This window comes from Haliotis rufescens, unplaced genomic scaffold (assembly GCF_023055435.1).
Source record: "Haliotis rufescens isolate VD_foot unplaced genomic scaffold, xgHalRufe1.0.p SCAF_29, whole genome shotgun sequence".
NCBI lineage: Eukaryota > Metazoa > Mollusca > Gastropoda > Lepetellida > Haliotidae > Haliotis > Haliotis rufescens.
Window position 1 is genome coordinate 742602 of NW_025963990.1, and position 18893 is coordinate 761494.

General features: G+C 43.6%; 1 protein-coding gene across 1 annotated transcript in view; it reads left to right on the top strand.

Annotated features, from left to right (window-relative positions):
- LOC124124551 (calmodulin-binding transcription activator 2-like) overlaps window positions 1–18450 on the top strand; it is a 34877-nt gene extending 16427 nt beyond the window's left edge. The window contains exons 11-22 of the mRNA XM_048402714.1: window positions 106–240; window positions 1017–1111; window positions 3005–3189; window positions 3993–4068; window positions 5100–5820; window positions 6601–6735; window positions 7224–7461; window positions 7574–7764; window positions 8330–8478; window positions 8930–9108; window positions 9333–9395; window positions 15752–18450. Of these exons, the coding sequence (XP_048258671.1) occupies window positions 106–240; window positions 1017–1111; window positions 3005–3189; window positions 3993–4068; window positions 5100–5820; window positions 6601–6735; window positions 7224–7461; window positions 7574–7764; window positions 8330–8478; window positions 8930–9108; window positions 9333–9395; window positions 15752–15848 (2264 nt within the window). The 3' untranslated portion in view covers window positions 15849–18450. The remainder of the gene's footprint in view (window positions 1–105; window positions 241–1016; window positions 1112–3004; window positions 3190–3992; window positions 4069–5099; window positions 5821–6600; window positions 6736–7223; window positions 7462–7573; window positions 7765–8329; window positions 8479–8929; window positions 9109–9332; window positions 9396–15751) is intronic.
- The last annotated feature ends 443 nt before the right edge of the window (window positions 18451–18893 follow it).

Below are 18893 nucleotides of genomic sequence, written 5' to 3' on the forward strand. Positions count from 1 at the left end.
GGCCTGGTGACGCTGCAGGTGGACAGACATTGAATTGGTTGTTTGCGTGTTAATATACCCTGATTGCGTGGAACGTTGATGTCATATGATGATGATGTCTTGCAGCACATGACGCCGGCCTGGTAACGCTGCAGGTGGCCAATGATGGGTTTGTCATCTCCAACAGTGAGGTGTTCGAGTACAAGGCTCGGGAGAAGCACAGCACGCAGTCAGCTCACAACGAATGGTTCTCAATGGATTGTGAGTAGTTGTACCTCAGTATATTTTGCAGTGTTGGAAATTAAGCTTGACAGTCAAGGGGACTTTTGATTTTCCTCATATTAGAAGTCAAAAGATTCAAGTACCAGAGGCCCCCCTTTTGTTTTGAACACTGATTTTGGAACACGGGTGGTTCATTTGTCGAAGGTGTCACAGTTCACTTTGCAATGTGGCAATAAAGGGCTGCTTTAAAGCGTTTGCTCAGTAATCAGAAGCCCAAGGTTTGTTCCCCAGCTTGGTACAATGTGTCCAACCCATTGCTGATATCGCCCTTATATTGCTGGAATAATGCCAGTTGTGGTGTAAACTCCAACTAACTCACTCAGTTTGCAGAGTTGTGTCCCCTCAGCTGATTCAAGGTTCCAGTCCTAGATTCAGCCAAATTATTCTGCCTGTGCTCATGGTGTTCCACTAATGCCTTGTGTCTGTGACCTGCCTCACTTTGGGCTTTGAGTGAGTGAGTGAGTTGGGTTTTACACCGCTTCCAGCAATATTCCGTCGGGGGACACCAGAAATGGGCTTCATGTGGGGAATCAAACCTGGGTCTTAGTGTGACGAGCAACACTTTAACCACTAGGCTACCCCAGCGCCCCCTGGCATCTTTGAAGGAACTGAATACCAGTAACTAGAAAGTGGCATCAAACCCAACCCACTCGCTGTTTGTGTGCCATTATGATACTGCTGCAACATCGCGTATTGCCTCACAATCTCGGTACATGTGTAGAAGTGTGTAAATGTTTGCTATGTTTTTGTTTCAGCGACGGAGATGAAACTGCTGCTGGTGGAGAGGTTGGAACAACTGGAGAAGAGGCTCATGCCAGCTGACAAGAACACAACTTTCCTTGACAAGCAGGTGAGCTTTCCTTGACAAACGGGTGAGCTTTCCTTGACAAGCAGGTGAGCTTTCCTTGAGAAACAGGTGAGCTTTCCTTGACAAGCAGTTGAGCCTTCTTGAGAAACAGGTGAGCTTTCCTTGAGAAACAGGTGAGCTTTCCTTGACAACCAGGTGAGCTTTCCTTGAGAAACAGGTGAGCTTTTCTTGAGAAACAGGTGAGCTTTTCTTGACAAGCAGGTGAGCTTTCCTTGACAAACAGGAGAGCTTTCCTTGAGAAACAGGTGAGCTTTCCTTGAGAAACAGGTGAGCTTTTCTTGACAAGCAGGTGAGCTTTCCTTGACAAACAGGTGAGCTTTCCTTGACAAACAGGTGAGCTTTTCTTGACAAGCAGGTGAGCTTTCCTTGACAAGCAGGTGAGCTTTCCTTGACAAACAGGTGAGCTTTTCTTGACAAGCAGGTGAGCTTTCCTTGACAAGCAGGTGAGCTTTCCTTGACAAACCCTGTCTATGACACTGCCAACTGTAAATCATCAGTGTGCCAGGTATTTGGCCTTCCACTCTTTGAAAGAGATGGCTTAAGCATGATAGATGAGAGTGCATGCAAGTATCGTGGTATGTATCGGATCGTGAGCAAAGTATCATGGTATGTATCGGATCGTGAGCAAAGTATCATGGTATGTATCAGATCGTGAGCAAAGTATCATGGTATGTATGGGATCGAGAGCAAAGTATCATGGTATGTATCGGATCATGAGCAAAGTATCATGGTATGTATCCGATCGTGAGCAAAGTATCGTGGTATGTATCGGGTCGTGAGCAAAGTATCATGGTATGTATCGGATCGTGAGCAAAGTATCGTGGTATGTATGGGATCGTGAGCAAAGTATCATGGTATGTATCAGATCGTGAGCAAAGTATCATGGTATGTATGGGATCGAGAGCAAAGTATTGTGGTATGTATCGGATCGTGAGCAAAGTATCGTGGTATGTATTGGATCGTGAGCAAAGTATCGTGGTATGTATCAGATCGTGAGCAAAGTATCATGGTATGTATCGGATCGTGAGCAAAGTATCGTGGTATGTATCGGGTCGTGAGCAAAGTATCATGGTATGTATTGGATCGTGAGCAAAGTATTGTGGTATGTATCGGATCGTGAGCAAAGTATCATGGTATGTATTGGATCGTGAGCAAAGTATCGTGGTATGTATCAGATCGTGAGCAAAGTATCATGGTATGTATTGGATTGTGAGCAAAGTATCGTGGTATGTATCGGGTCGTGAGCAAAGTATCATGGTATGTATTGGATCGTGAGCAAAGTATCGTGGTATGTATTGGATCGTGAGCAAAGTATCATGGTATGTATTGGATCGTGAGCAAAGTATCGTGGTATGTATCGGATCGTGAGCAAAGTATCGTGGTATGTATCAGATCGTAAGCAAGGTATTGTGGTATATATCGGATCGTGAGCAAAGTATCGTGGTATGTATCGGATCGTGAGCAAGGTATTGTGGTATATATCGGATCGTGAGCAAAGTATCATGGTATATATCGGATCGTGAGCAAGGTATCATGGTATATATCGGATCGTGAGCAAAGTATCATGGTATATATCGGATCGTGAGCAAGGTATCATGGTATATATCGGATCGTGAGCAAAGCATCATGGTATGTATTTGATCACACAGTTGTGTATCATCCCAGCCCTACAACAGTGTACCCTGAACTTAATCGAGTTTGCTGGGACTGACCATTGTCTCGAGCCTTGGCTCCCTTTAAGATGGGAACAAGTTCAATCCTTTCTTCACACAGCTATTTAACAGTATCAGAATAAATGTAGATACAAGTTTGAAACGAGAATCTGTCCGGGAGTGAGACGAGTCTTGTGACTTTGTTTGTTGTGCACTATTCCAGCATGCCCTGAATGTTGACCATGAGAACACCGAGTGTCGTCTTGTGCAGTATGTGGAGCACCTGGCTGGTCGACCCTGGCAGAAACTGGAGACTTACCCCAAGGCTGGCCATGGTGGACTGACTTTACTTCATCTTGCGGCGGCCCTTGGCTACGCCAAACTCATCAGCTCACTTGTTAGGTGGAGGTGGGTAGCACCAGTACAGGAATCAGTGATGGAAATTAATGGGAGCCCTGGTGTCCTTGAGGTTTGCTTCCATAGTGTTTGAATCCTGGCTCTCCTTAAAGCTTTAACTTGGCAGTAGTTATGACTGGGACCCCTTTTCTTCCATGCTTAATTTCCAACAGGGAGATTGAATAGTTGAATGAAAATAACAAACATGTATTTAGAATTGGTTCTTTGAAAGTCCCCAGAACATAATTCCGCAAATAATGGGTGCCTCGTACCCTTCCTTGTTGTAAGAGACGACTTCAATGAGGGTCTGGTAGTTACAGCGTGCGAGCTGACTGATTGTGTTCTGTCATAACCCGATGCTGTGGGTTGTTGGTTGTGCTACTGGCCTCCGGTAAGCTGGGCCAAGACACGAATATTCCCAGGCTGCCATGATATAGTGAGAACATTGCTGTTTTATGTGTCCTTGGTTCTGTGATGTTTGATGCTGCTGTGAACAATGTCCAGCTATGTCGTTGTTGCCTGCGACTGATTAAGTCTGGGCCAGACAAACTGGTGGTTGATATTATGAGCAACACCCAACGTCTTTGGTGAACAACGACATGCAATCAACCAGGTCACTGAGCCTGAACACCCAAAGAAAGTTGGGGAGCCTCTTAGGAGCCTCTGCTGCTGTTGCTGCTGCTGCTGCTGCCGCTGATGATGATGATGTGCTGGGGACCTATTCTTACCCAGGGCCCCACAAGGATTGATTGATTGATTGATTGATTGATTGATTGATTGCAGAGTGATAATACTGTTTTCTCTTTCTTTGACAGATCTGACATCTCTAATTTAGTTTTAGAATATGAAGTTGATGCTCACAGTGTGGACAACCATGCCTGTACACCATTGGTGAGAAGCTAATTACTGCAGCATTATCTTGATCATAGGCAGGAATTGATCTAGACCTGCTCACTATGAACAAAGAAGCTAATTACTGCAGCATTATCTTGATCATAGGCAGGAATTGATCTAGACCTGCTCACAATGAACAAAGAAGCTGATTACTGCAGCATTATCTTGATCATAGGCAGGAATTGATCTAGACCTGCTCACAATGAACAAAGAAGCTGATTACTGCAGCATTATCTTGATCATAGGCAGGAATTGATCTAGACCTGCTCACAATGAACAAAGAAGCTGATTACTGCAGCATTATCTTGATCATTGATCTAGACCTGCTCACAGGTCGATATTTGGCACCAAGTTGGCAGCAACTGTAAACATTACCGAATGAGAATACAAACTTTCCCAGTTCATGTTGATTTGGTTATAGGTCGTGGTTAGAGTGTTTGCTCGTCAACCCGAAGGCCCTGATTCGATTCCTCACATGGGTACAATGTTAGAAGCCCATTTCTGGTGTCCCCCGCCGTGATATTGCTGAAATATTGCTAAAAGCGGCATAAAACCATACTCACTCACTCACTCATTGTTCTAAAGATACAATTGCACCTACGATTACTTACGATTGTGAAAGGCTACCAGATGTGGGAGTTGTTTGGCAAGGCAATCTCACATAGCCTAGTTTGTTCCTGATGTCAGTGTTGAATGCTTTGGGCCTCAGCTTGTCTGCTAAAGTTTGATGGTACTTTGCAAGTTGTAATCATGGTATTGATACATGGCTGACCATATAGATGTACTCACTGGTAGTTTGTTGAAATGAATGACGGGAGGGTGGAATGTTTCAGTTGTCTTCTGTAATCAGTGTAGGAATCCTACAGTCTTTAAACTTTAACATGATGGCTTTGCCACCAACAATCTTAGCTCTGCAACTGTCGTAAGCCTGTATGGGAGGTACGATCACCTGAGTGCTTAGATCGCTTTGTGGAACGGGACCTAAACCACTTTAATTTCTTGCTTACCTTCACACTGGTCTATTTCAGATGTGGGCATGTGCAAGAGGAAATATTGATGCTTCACTGACGCTGTATCATATCAACACGGGGCCACTCAGCATCTGTAACAAGGATGGACGTCTCCCGCTCACCGTTGCCCGAAGCAAGGGACATCACAACCTTGCCAATCAAATCGAGCAGTTGGAGCAAGCTCGTCTGCAAGCCCCGCCCCCTTTCCCCCCATGCACATCCACAGCATCATTTGCTGGCGCAACTTCTTCTTTCACAACCTCGGACTCTATCACTGCGTGTGACCTGTCACCAACTCCTTGCCATATATTCCCCAGTTCTCACAAAAACATTTGTGATGAGAAGCAGGAAAACCTTCACATCGACATACCTCCTCCCCCTCCCTACCCAGGGGATTCCAAGCTCGTCCGGCGACTCAGTGAACAAGTCATTGGCACCTGTCATCGCCAACTTAGCAAACGCTATTCGGTGGATATATTGCCGAGTGGGGCAACAAACGACCAGACCTCGCCCCAACATGACGCTTTTCAGAAGCCAATTCGGGAGGCCAATTCTGAGCCACATCTGTCATTGGTTGGTGATCATCCAATCAGTGCAGTGACGGACTCTGCCTTGCTACCAGTTGCTCAACGTGATCTGGCATCGCCAGATATTCTCATGCAGACCGAGTCTTTGCTCAACACCATAGCGACGGAGTCTGGGAAGGAGACGGATGGTCTCCTCATGCAGATGGACACAGGTCAGTTGAATAGGAGTATGACAGTGTTGCAATGTTGCAGATATTGATCAGCTTGAAAATTAACCAGGGATCATGATTTTGCCAGTTTTTGTTTTTCTGTTTGTTGTTTAATGCCTCACTCAGCAATATACCAGCCGTATGGCGGTGGTCTGTAAGTAATCATTGGACCAGACACACCAGTGATTGACATAATGAACTTCAATCAATGCAGTTGGGATATGAGGACGTGCCACAACCAAGTCAGCAAGTCTGATTCTGTCGGTCGCTTCTGTCGACAAACATTGGTTGCTGAAGACCATTTCTAACCCGGATCTTATGGGTGTAACAGGATTTAAAAGCTTGATAATGATCGAATTTGTGTGTCATTTCAACAATACCTTAAACAAGGCCTCAAAAAGGTCTTGGAAGTTTGTATTGGTGATTTTCAATGGTACATGTCATGGTTATAGTATAAATATATCTACTATTATTTCAGCAAGAGCTGATGAAACATGTTGTGCATGGAAGAGACCCATCATTGATTCCTCATGTTGTCAATCACTGGATTGTCTGGTCCAGACTCGATTATTTATAGACTGTTGTCATAACGCTGGAATATTGCTGAGTGCAGCGTTAAACAACAAACCAACCAACCAACCTCATTGATTCTTAACATTTCTTGTGGATGAATGTTTCATTTGCCATGTTTGAATTTGCAATTTGATCTGCTCTTTAGTCGTGTAATAAGTGTTGAGTGTCTGTATGAGTAATGTCTATAATGCAAGCTCCGTACCTCTGTAGATGAGGTATCATCGGTGCGGAGTGACAGCCCTTTCATTGATGTAGAAAAGATCTCATCTGACGAGGAGGCGGAACACAAGGCAGCTGTTGCTGCTGCTGCTGCTGCCGCCGCCGCTGCTGTAGCATCTGGTGAAGGTTAGACACCATAACACACACATAAACACCATGCTTTAATGAGTTGCTTTTGAATCTAAAAATGTTACGCATTAAAGGAAGACTGTATTGTTTAAGCTTAACTCTGTTGTGGGTTTGAATCCTGGTTTGCCCTATTATGTTTCTGGGTTTGTCAGCACCTTAACAATGCTCCTGGGTTTCACCGACGTGGTCAACATCTATGACCTTTGTCACCTGGGGCTCCCTCCCACATCAAGCTGACACTCCCTGGTATGACTGAAATGCTGTTCAAAGCAGTGTTAAACTCAAGCAGTATTAGCTGAACTTGTTTGAGATGTGAAAAATTAGAAGATAAAAATCATGTGTTTTCATATTTGTAGGTGTTGTTGAGTATAGGCTAAAGCCTTTGTTTCCAAATGTAAAAACTTCTGGCTAAAAACACACAAATACATATACCTGGAGTATTGCTGAGTGTGGCGTTATACAAATTCTGTACCAAATTGTTCCAGGTGGGGATCATGAAGGCAAGAACCAAATGGTAACCCTCGCCAACCAGATCATCGCAGCCATGCCGGAGCGTATCAAGCTGTCTCCTGCCAAGGAGGAAGAGTGTGGAGTGAGCAGTCGAGCTCGGAGTGAGTCCTACAGCTCGGCCCCGTCTCAAGGCTCACCTCCCACCTCATCCTTTGGGGATGATTCTGGAATCTCAACACCCATGACAGATAGTCTGGCCTTTGATGAGTACAGGTATACACTTTTGTAGGCCAGATACATCATGATACATGGACTGGATGTGACTTGAATGATGACAAAGCAACCCAAAACTCCCATCACTGTATTCCCGACTTTTGTATTGCAGGTACACAGACCTGGGCACCCCTGCCTCGTCCCTGAGCCCGGACTCTACCTGTCTGCCCAGCCCCTACAGCCCCTACAGTTCCTACAGTTTCACTCTGGACTCCCCGCCCCCCACCACTGCTGACTTCACCGAGTACTTCAACGCGCCAGCCACGTACATGGAGAAGGACTTTTCCCAACTCACACTCTCAGGTAGGGTCCACACTTCCCTATACACGGTTGCCAACCCCTGTGGAGATTCCAGGACAGAGAAGGTCCACAGCCTCCCATGTTTGTCATTCTGACCCGTGAAGATCCAGGGTAGAATAGGTCTTCAGCAACCCATGCTTGCTGTGAAAGGCGACTATGGTTGTCGGTCGTAAGAGGCGACTAACGTGATCAGGTGGTCAGACTCGCTGACTTGGTTGATGCATGTCATCGATCCCAATTGCGTGGATCGATGTTCATGTCAATCACTGGATTGTCTGGTCCAGACATGATTATTTACAGACCGCAGTCTTATGGCTGGAATATTGCTGAGTGCAGTGTTAAACGACATGAAACTGAAACTGTTTGTCTTTCTGTAGAGATTCCAGGATAGAGTAGTTCCATATTATGATTGGGTGGTTACGATGTACCCTGAATATATAATGATCCTATTATCAACCACTGACTTAGTCATTCAGACTTGGTTGTCAAGAGATCGCACTGATAAGGCTGGAATTATTTAACAATAATCTTCTTCTACCACTTCATAAGTATCCTTCTCTCTATTCAGATCAGGAACAGAGAAAGCTGTACGAGGCTGCCAAAGTGATCCAGAATGCGTATCGGCTGTATCGGGATAAACAACAACTGCAGCAGCAGCGACAGAAGGAGATAGAAGCCGCCATCTTGATCCAGAGCTACTATCGGCGATACAAACAGGTACTGGCGGACTCCTGGCACAAAGTATTGCTCTGCCATGAACCTTCGGTGAATTTGTCAGTTCTAGTTATCACTCCTGTATCAGAGTATATTGTTAGAAAATTATCTGACACTCTTTCATGTTGGTAAGGACTGATGACATGGTCTAGTGGATCGAGCATCTGCCCGGAGACTGCCTATGTGGTCTAGTGGATAGAGCATCTGCCCGGACACTGCCTACGTGGTCTAGTGGATAGAGCATCTGCCCGGAGACTGCCTGAGTGGTCTAATGGATAGAGCATCTGCCCGGACACTGCCTACGTGGTCTATAGGATAGAGCATCTGCCCGGAGACCGCCTACGTGGTTTGATTTTTTCTGCCATGTTAGGCATACTTTCAGTGATACAACTAAAATACTGCACAAAGCAGCGTTAAACCCAACTCACTCACTCACTCACTCTGTATATTTCAGTATGCATACTTCAAGAAGATGACCCAGGCAGCAGTGTTGATCCAGAATCAGTTCCGGAGTTACTACGCACAGAAACGTCTCAAGAAGAACCGAGACCCTGCGGCTGGCCTGCAGCGACAAGGACCGGAGAGACTGAAGAAGGGCCGCAACCAGTCCGTGATCATCCAGCAGAGATACAGGTGTGTCTTCACCTCCAGTAAGGTGGCCCAGTGGTCTAAGGTCCTGTGAAAAGTTGTGTCCCTTGGCATGCCAGGATCTGCTGGTCATGGTTTGAAGCCCAGATTGTTATGGTAGCCCAGTGGTCTAAGGTCCTGTGAAAAGTTGTGTCCCTTGGCATGCCAGGATCTTATTATTATTATTATTATTATTACTACTACTACCATGCTGCTGTGCCTTGTTTCAGGTCTCACTATCAGAGGAAGACGGAGAAGGAGGGTCGACAGTTGTCCGCTGATGCAGCAGATAGGTAGGTTGTTTACGTCAGCCCATGCCAGGCATGGGAATGGAGTGTACCCTTTACTGACATAACATACCCTTGGAACCTAATGTATTCCCCGTAATGAGCTCCGTGGTGCTTAGAAAATGGACAAAGGTGGTGGGTGCTTAGTAAGACAACACAAAAGGTTACTGAGATCGAGCAGTAGTTCAAATGTTGATGAAACTAAATCTTTGTCAATAATAATCCCATTGTAATTATAAAGCCCTTCTGAGCTGCTGTTGTCTGTTGGGTATCATGTCATATACACCAGAAAATAGGCACTGTCACTTTTGGTCTTCTTGGGGTGCTTGTAAAGCTTACTAACAGATAGGTCTAGGAGTTGGTCAGGGGCTTACTATGGCGAATACGGTAGTTGGAACCTTACTTTAGTAGGAAGTACCCCAGGCTAACAAAATAAACACAATTGGTTCTCATGGCAACTGAATGTCGACTTGATCAGAGCCAAACATAAATAAGTTGAACTGATTGAAGTTCTACAGGACACAACTGCTTGCCGTAATGTGTTACATTGATTTGCACTGTTGTACATTGTAATATGATCTTGTGTAGGGACATCTTTGAATTTGAAATCTGGTGTCAAAAGGATTATAACCAATTGAAATCTGAACCTAAAGTCCTGTTTGAATTTAACCATGTTCTACAATGTATCTGTTTTCTTCACTTCATGCTAACAGAGATATATGGCAGCTTGTGCATGCAATTAGGGTAGGTAACTGGTGTGCCAAGCTGTCATTCATTGATGCCTGCTATTGATGGGTGTGCATTTCACCGTCGTCACAGTTTGATGTGGTTTTGTGAACTGTATTGTGCTCTGTAATTTCCTGCCTTTATTTTCGGTGCATACTGTGTCATAAATATTGTCTTAGACATGGTAGTCTGTTGCACAGCTAAAACCTTTCCTGAGCATTTCAACATAATGTACCCCTGAATGTTTGCTAGGACCAGTATGTTGTAAGTTTTCTCTGTTTGATGTGTGAAATATAACCAAGTCGGACATTTCTTTCAGATTTTATTCCTTCAAACCATGGGTCAGTGGTCAAAATAAAATTAAAAGAAAGTTCGAATTAAAGCCATAATTAGATGGAGGAATCAGGTAACTCTTAAACCTTTTGGCTCCAGTTCTTAATCCTACTTGCTCAAGCTGTTGGTTGGGACGAAGGGTATGAAAATACAAATAAATGCCTTCAGACATACGTTTTGTAATCAGTGTTTGGAGAAAGTGACATCAAGGCCTCGTAGAATTCACACATGATTGGCCTGTCTTCCGGGTCTATTCCAAACATTCAACACTGAAGTCCTTAAGAACCTGTGTCAGGAAATATAGAATAGTAAGTTTTGGCCTTTTTAGAAAATCGATCAATTAGCATTTGAACCCTTGAACAATAATTGTAATGATTGTTTGTTCTTTGTAGTGGTCTGTTCAGTTAAGGGAGTGCACCTTCTAGATTCTTAACAGTCTCACCTGCACTTGTGAGCCTAGACACGTTACCAGAGATGCTGCGATCCACTGAATGAGTGTCCTGTGTTAGTGGTACAGTCTTGTACATTAACAGTCTCACCTGCACTTGTGAGCCTTGACACGTTACCAGATGTGCTGTGATCCACTGAATGAGTGTCCTGTGTTAGTGATACAGTCTTGTACATTCACAGTCTCACCTGCACTTGTGAGCCTAGACACGTTACCAGAGATGCTGTGATCCACTGAATGAGTGTCCTGTGTTAGTGGTACAGTCTTGTACATTAACAGTCTCACCTGCACTTGTGAGCCTTGACACGTTACCAGAGATGCTGTGATCCACTGAATGAGTGTCCTGTGTTAGTGATACAGTCTTGTACATTCACAGTCTCACCTGCACTTGTGAGCCTTGACAAGTTACCAGAGATGCTGTGATCCACTGAATGAGTGTCCTGTGTTAGTGGTACAGTCTTGTACATTAACAGTCTCACCTGCACTTGTGAGCCTTGACACGTTACCAGAGATGCTGTGATCAACTGAATGAGTGTCCTGTGTTAGTGGTACAGTCTTGTACATTAACAGTCTCACCTGCACTTGTGAGCCTTGACACGTTACCAGAGATGCTGTGATCCACTGAATGAGTGTCCTGTGTTAGTGATACAGTCTTGTACATTAACAGTCTCACCTGCACTTGTGAGCCTTGACACGTTACCAGAGATGCTGTGATCCACTGAATGAGTGTCCTGTGTTAGTGATACAGTCTTGTACATTAACAGTCTCACCTGCACTTGTGAGCCTTGACACGTTACCAGAGATGCTGTGATCCACTGAATGAGTGTCCTGTGTTAGTGATACAGTCTTGTACATTAACAGTCTCACCTGCACTTGTGAGCCTTGACAAGTTACCAGAGATGCTGTGATCCACTGAATGATTGTCCTGTGTTAGTGATACAGTCTTGTACATTCACAGTCTCACCTGCACTTGTGAGCCTTGACAAGTTACCAGAGATGCTGTGATCCACTGAATGAGTGTCCTGTGTTAGTGGTACAGTCTTGTACATTAACAGTCTCACCTGCACTTGTGAGCCTTGACACGTTACCAGAGATGCTGTGATCCACTGAATGAGTGTCCTGTGTTAGTGATACAGTCTTGTACATTAACAGTCTCACCTGCACTTGTGAGCCTTGACACGTTACCAGAGATGCTGTGATCCACTGAATGAGTGTCCTGTGTTAGTGATACAGTCTTGTACATTAACAGTCTCACCTGCACTTGTGAGCCTTGACACGTTACCAGAGATGCTGTGATACACTGAATGAGTGTCCTGTGTTAGTGATACAGTCTTGTACATTAACAGTCTCACCTGCACTTGTGAGCCTTGACACGTTACCAGATGTGCTGTGATCCACTGAATGAGTGTCCTGTGTTAGTGATACAGTCTTGTACATTAACAGTCTCGTACATTAACAGTCTCACCTGCACTTGTGAGCCTTGACACGTTACCAGATGTGCTGTGATCCACTGAATGAGTGTCCTGTGTTAGTGATGCAGTCTTGTACATTAACAGTCTCACTCGCACTTGTGAGCCTTGACACGTTACAGAGATGCTGTGATCCACTGAATGAGTGTCCTGTGTTTGTGATACAGTCTTGTTCATTGACAGTCTCACCTGCACTTGTGAGCCTTGACACGTTACCAGAGATGCTGTGATCCACTGAATGAGTGTCCTGTGTTAGTGATACAGTCTTGTACATTAACAGTCTCACCTGCACTTGTGAGCCTTGACACGTTACAGAGATGCCATCCATTATGATTTCGATGGATTCTTTAGGATGTTTTTGACCAAATTCTGCCAATACTCCAAGTGACATGTATTACAAATTTTGTAAGACAAAACAACCAGTAATTTAGCCTGGTTCTTGACCTCACTGCATTGTCACATATACAACCATGTTATAATCACACATAATCACCAGTTTTAACTTGGGTTTGGGTGATAAATGCAATACAAAAGATGTTGAAATCATCAAAGCGTAACAGTTTATTTCACACCCCAGTTGTCCCAGGTACTCCGAATTTCTTCAATTTCTGGGTGGCATCTCCGCATTTGATTTTGTTTAGAACTAAATTGTATGCTGTGACTGACTCTAGAATGTGATTTCTGCTTGTTGTCTTGTGATTCTGGCATGCTGTGATTGGTGCTTTCAGAGATCCAACCATTGTGTCAATGCTAATGAGATGAAGGTACATCCTGCATATACAACATGTAGCCTGGCTTGTTTCATGCCTTTCTCCTAGTGTAGATCTCTGTAGCCTTCTACTAATATTACATCCTCATGAAGATATGGGTAGAGAATAGGTCTTTAGCAATCTATGCTTGTTGTAAGAGTCGAATAACGGGATCGGGTGGTCAGACTCGCTGACTTGGTTGATGCATGTCATCGGATCCCAATTGTGTGATCTCCTTCTCCTTCTACTAACAGTACCCCAGTAACTTGTAAAGATTCCGGGTTAGAATAGGGCCCCAGCAACCGATGCTGGTCGTCAGAGTGGATTTAGTGGATGGGAGGACAAGCTCGATGATTTGGCTTGTGTGTTGTAATCCCAGATTTACCCATGATAATCAGATTATGATCCTTGGGTTGTCAGTACCATATCCTTGATTCCTACATTCACTAAAGGGCTTCCGTTTATGACCTGTGTCACTTTCGGCCTTCTCCCAACGTTAAGCTGATACACCATGATGATGATGATGATGATGATGATGTGACTAAAAAACTGCTCAAGTCAGCTTTGGGCCTCAGTTCACTCACTCACTATACTTACTTAGTTTTGAGGCCCCAGTCGTTAAAGGCGCCGCAGTTTGCTGTGCGGTCGTAGTGCTGAGATGACTATGTTGAATGTAGCCCTGGGATAGGTTACACAAACCAATCTTAGCGCTAAGATGATTGTAACTCCCATGCTTTAACATCAGCTTACGACAGTTGTAGCACTATGATCGCTTGGTGGAATGTGGGCCTGTATGCTAAACCCACGATGCTGTGTTTCCTGTTCTCTGTGTCATGTATTTTTTCACAAGTGTGACGTTAGTTGTCTGCAGCACCTTCGCTTATACAATCTACTCTACATACGTCAGCTAAATGTCATATTGCTTATAGTGGATTCTTTTGCTTAGTCACATCAACTTTGCCCATATGCTTTGTTCCCCATCTTTGTGTAAGTTGCCTCTTTCCATCTCTGTCATAAGAGGCAGAGACTGCCTCCCTGGTCTCATGGTAGAGTGTCTGCCCGGAGAGCGGAAGGTCGTGGGTTCGATCCCCGGTTGTGTCATACCAAAATACATTAAAAGATTAAAAGTACTTGTTGTTACCCTGCCTTGCGCTTGGCATTAAGGGACAAGGACTGGTCAGCTTGGAGTCAGTATTCTGTGTCTGAGTGGGGTAATATTGTTAAACTGTAGCATGGTATCTCAGTGGGCTAGCACTATGAAATCAGCATTAGTCCAGACTAGTACAAGCAGCCACACACACACACACACACACACACACACACACACAAACACACACACACACGTGCATGCACATTGTTACATAAGTGCAATAATCTTTGATGTGACATTAAACCCCATTTCACCTCCCATAAGAGGCAGTGACAATAGGAATCAGTTTCTTACAATCGTCATACAGCGACCTTAGTAATGTCACTTAGTCTGTGGGAGTTGGGATCACCTTAGCATTAAGATCACTTAAGATACATCTATGGCAAGTTTATGTTAAATGACGGGAGTTATGATCACCTTAGTGCTGAAATCACTTTGTTAAATGGGCTTCTGATTGGCTTGACATGCAATTGTTATTTGGGTATTCATTTTGAGTCTTCATGTCATCAACCACTGGGGTATCTGCTCCAGCCTTGGACCTCTTCCACAAGGCAGTCATAACACCATGGTGGTCGTAAGTCTGTGTTAGAGTATGGGAGTTGGGATAGTCTTAGTGCTAAGATTGCAGTCATAACACCATGGTGGTCGTAAGTCTGTGTTAGAGTATGGGAGTTGTGATAGTCTTAGTGCTAAGATTGCAGTCATAACACCATGGTGGTCGTAAGTCTGTGTTAGAGTATGGGAGTTGGCATAGTCTTAGTGCTAAGATTGCAGTCATAACACCATGGTGGTCGTAAGTCTGTGTTAGAGTATGGGAGTTATGGTGGTCTTAGTGCTAAGATTGCAGTCGTAACACCATGGTGGTCGTAAGTCTGTGTTAGAGTATGGGAGTTGGGATAGTCTTAGTGCTAAGATTGCAGTCATAACACCATGGTGGTCGTAAGTCTGTGTTAGAGTATGGGAGTTGGGATAGTCTTAGTGCTAAGATTGCAGTCATAACACCATGGTGGTCGTAAGTCTGTGTTAGAGTATGGGAGTTGGGATAGTCTTAGTGCTAAGATTGCAGTCATAACACTATGGTGGTCGTAAGTCTGTGTTAGAGTATGGGAGTTATGGTGGTCTTAGTGCTAAGATTGCAGTCATAACACCATGGTGGTCGTAAGTCTGTGTTAGAGTATGGGAGTTGGCATAGTCTTAGTGCTAAGATTGCGTAGTGGTACAAGGCAGTGTGGCGTAAAACAACATTCACTCAGTCTCCTGATATGAATTTATTAGAAAATGTTGGAAGAGACCTCAGTTATTGTGTTTTGAAAAACGTAATTCATAAATAAAATTCACTTATCTCTTTGTCATAATATTTTTTTATTTATTGTTTAACAGTTATTGTGATTATTTTGTAATACAAATTTTAGTTCAAGACCCTTCTAGGTTCAACTGGTCAGTATCAAGTTCATTTATTAACCACTGATCTCCGACCTCTATTGCAGCTCCCCACCCCCCGAGCAAAGCAGCACATCCAGAGACGGAACCCCACCAGTCGATGCTGAGCCAGATATCCCCTACCCAGAAGAAGAGGATGGGTGAGCCACCGTCAGGGACAGACACGCCCACCCACTGCTGGATCTGTGACTGGGCATGGCTGTTCATCTTGGTGACACCCTCGGGAGGACAACCTCTGTCTGAACCACAATGCCCATGTCACGCTGTGTTCAACTGCTTAGGTAGCAATGGCCTCCGGAGGACTTGTGAAGGAACAAGCTGTCGTTGTTGTCAGGTTGAGCCGTGTCGTTCTTTGACATGCCTCGTCAGTATGGGTTGGGACGTGATGTAAAAGGGTGTGTAGCCTATGTATGTGTGACACCGGCGTTGTGAACAAGCTGTGGAAATAGGCTTGCTGTGAAATACCCACAGTTTCAACCCTTTGCTGTTTCAAGTTTGTCATGGCTCGTCGTGGACTTTCAGGTTTGATTCGTGACAAATAGCTGCCAACTGTCCCATTTTTTTAATGTTTTTGTTACGAATTTGCAACTTTTGTCCTTAATTCCTGTTAAGAATATGCCAATCTACATAAAAATATCACAAGGTTTCAATTTTCATAGACACTGATAAAGAGAGGGTCATTATTTAGCCTTACACCGTCAGCTATAAATGCTTCATGTTTATCGACTGGTATATCATCATATTTATAGGGTTGCATTTGTTCAATTGAGACACTCCACGGTATTATTGAAAGTTGCTTAAGTCGAGATAGAAACAAACTTTAAAATTATGAACTGAGTTTCGGAATCACATGGCTGTATTGTATTGTAGTCGATTCATATCGTCTGGCTTTGTTGTCAGTTAAAGAAGATTGTTGGAAAATACTAAACTGGGAAAATTGGCAGCTATGGTGACAGATCCTGCCATTTAAGTTCATGTTTGTCAGCCAATGTATCAGTGACAAGCATGAGCCACATTGATATGAACAGGTCTTCAATTTTCCAATGGTGAAAACGTGCAGCTGATTGACTCTGGACACGCCCATCCTCCACTGGACTCTCCGCCTAGTGGCCCCGCCTTCTCCTCAAGGGTGCCCCGCCCTCTTCTCTACCCCTGCTGTGATTGTTTCTTCAAGCTGCACCTCGCAGACACTGCTCAACACTGGACTACTCTCTGTTCTCAATTGTTTCCGCAACTTGAGATGACTCATCAACGTATTCAACAACAAGTGGTTTACCTCAACAGAGAATCAGTGGGCGTGGTGGGTAAATGACATTTCAGCAGTTTGACAAGTTGACAGGTAAACCTGCAACAATGAGATATGATTTGACATAATATTGTTATGTAGAAACATTAACTATATCATATTCATAAAAGGTATATTTTCCTGCTTGTGTGTTTCAGCAAATGGTATTATTTCAGTCCAGATATTTCTTAGTTCCAAATAATTTGATAATTATTTTATGAAATTATCGGTGAACAGAATTCTATGAAATGATTGTTTGGGAAATTCCATCAAGACAGAATATGAACTGTTTGATAGGTATAACTTTGAAGTTGACGGATGACAAAGTAGAGATAACATATGGATAACTTCTTTATTAACTGTAAAGGCGATGTTTGCAATGACAACGGTATAAGAACAATACCGAAACATTGCCTTTACAGTAAATAAAGGCATTAATTAACTCTACTTTGTCAAGACAGAATGTATCTAAATTATTCCCCTAAGAACTTTATTCAGTGAACGAAATATTGTTGGGAAATGTTTCTGAAGAACATTGTATTAGCAGTCCAAATGTCAAGATATCAGGACATGCATGTCACAGTGTTGTAGTAGTAGAGTATTGGAATCCATTGGACGAGGTAGAATACAGGTACTAATGGCTCACTGAAAAAGTCAAATTGTAAGGTTCTATGGAAGTTTGAAATCCTGAGACAACACAGCTGACAACTAGCCTTTGAATAGCCTAGTAGTTTAATTAGGATTTGACTTCAAGAGAAAACTGCTTTAGGTGGCATCCTGTTGGTGACAATTGCCATGATCTTACCTCCTCCTCTGACTTCCTATCTATTGCACAACACGTGTCCGTCTTGGGCATCTCTGTGTTTCATTGACCCTACTGTCCTGTCCACTAGTTACGACTGGAGTGTTGCTAGCTGTGGTATTAACCAGAGCAGTGTTCTTAACCAACATCCACAAGATGGCCCTTTTGATTTTTCAAGGTCAAACATGGTTGATTGTTTGTGGCTCCTGACATTGGTGGGTATCGACGTGATATAATTAACCCAAACCATGATGAGAGAAGATTGGGAAGAGTGGCGCCATATTGAAACAAATAGGCCGAACAAACCCTGGAGATAGTTGCCTTTGTTCCAACCGGAACCTTTTCTGGTCAGAACCAAGGTGTGATACAGTTCTCTGTTGGTAACCGAAGACATTTGGGTTGTACAGCCGATGAAACGCTCATGTTAAGTCAGCTGTTGATGGCTCACAGACATATCATGATGTTGCATTCAGCATTGTCTATTTCCTGTTTCTGTGATAATTCCCCATGTCCTACTTACGCTGTTAAACTGGTCTTTCATTTCTCCACTTGTTGATGACATCAGTTCCTAGGTATTAAAGATGTTTCTTGCATGTTACTTAACTGTTAATAGCCTTGCTACTGACTCGTTATGTTTGTAATTAAACTGTACAGCCAGTTGTTGTCAAACTTTGAAATTATTCCAATTTAATCCCAATTTCTAGTTAATGCAAAGAAATATGCATGTTGAAATATTTATATTTTAAGGTCATCTTTGCACATGAATATAAGAATCACCACGCAACATATATGGCCACAATGTGTGTTATGAGCATGTCAGGAAAAGAAAATAGCAACTGTTACGACTGAGCTTCTAAAACTGTTTAAAAACAAACCTATAATATTTGGATTAGAAACTCAGTTATGTTTTATGTTTTCATATTTGCTTTTGTTTGTACAATGATTAAATGCTTAAGTAGCATGAATTCATTAAAGGAGCACTAGGCTCTGGCTTCTGTGCTGACACTGCCCCCATGGGCTCATCAGCTGCTTGGAGCTGATTGGCTGGCTGAGGCAACTGAGAGGACGTGACACTGCCCCCATGGGCTCATCAGCTGCTTGG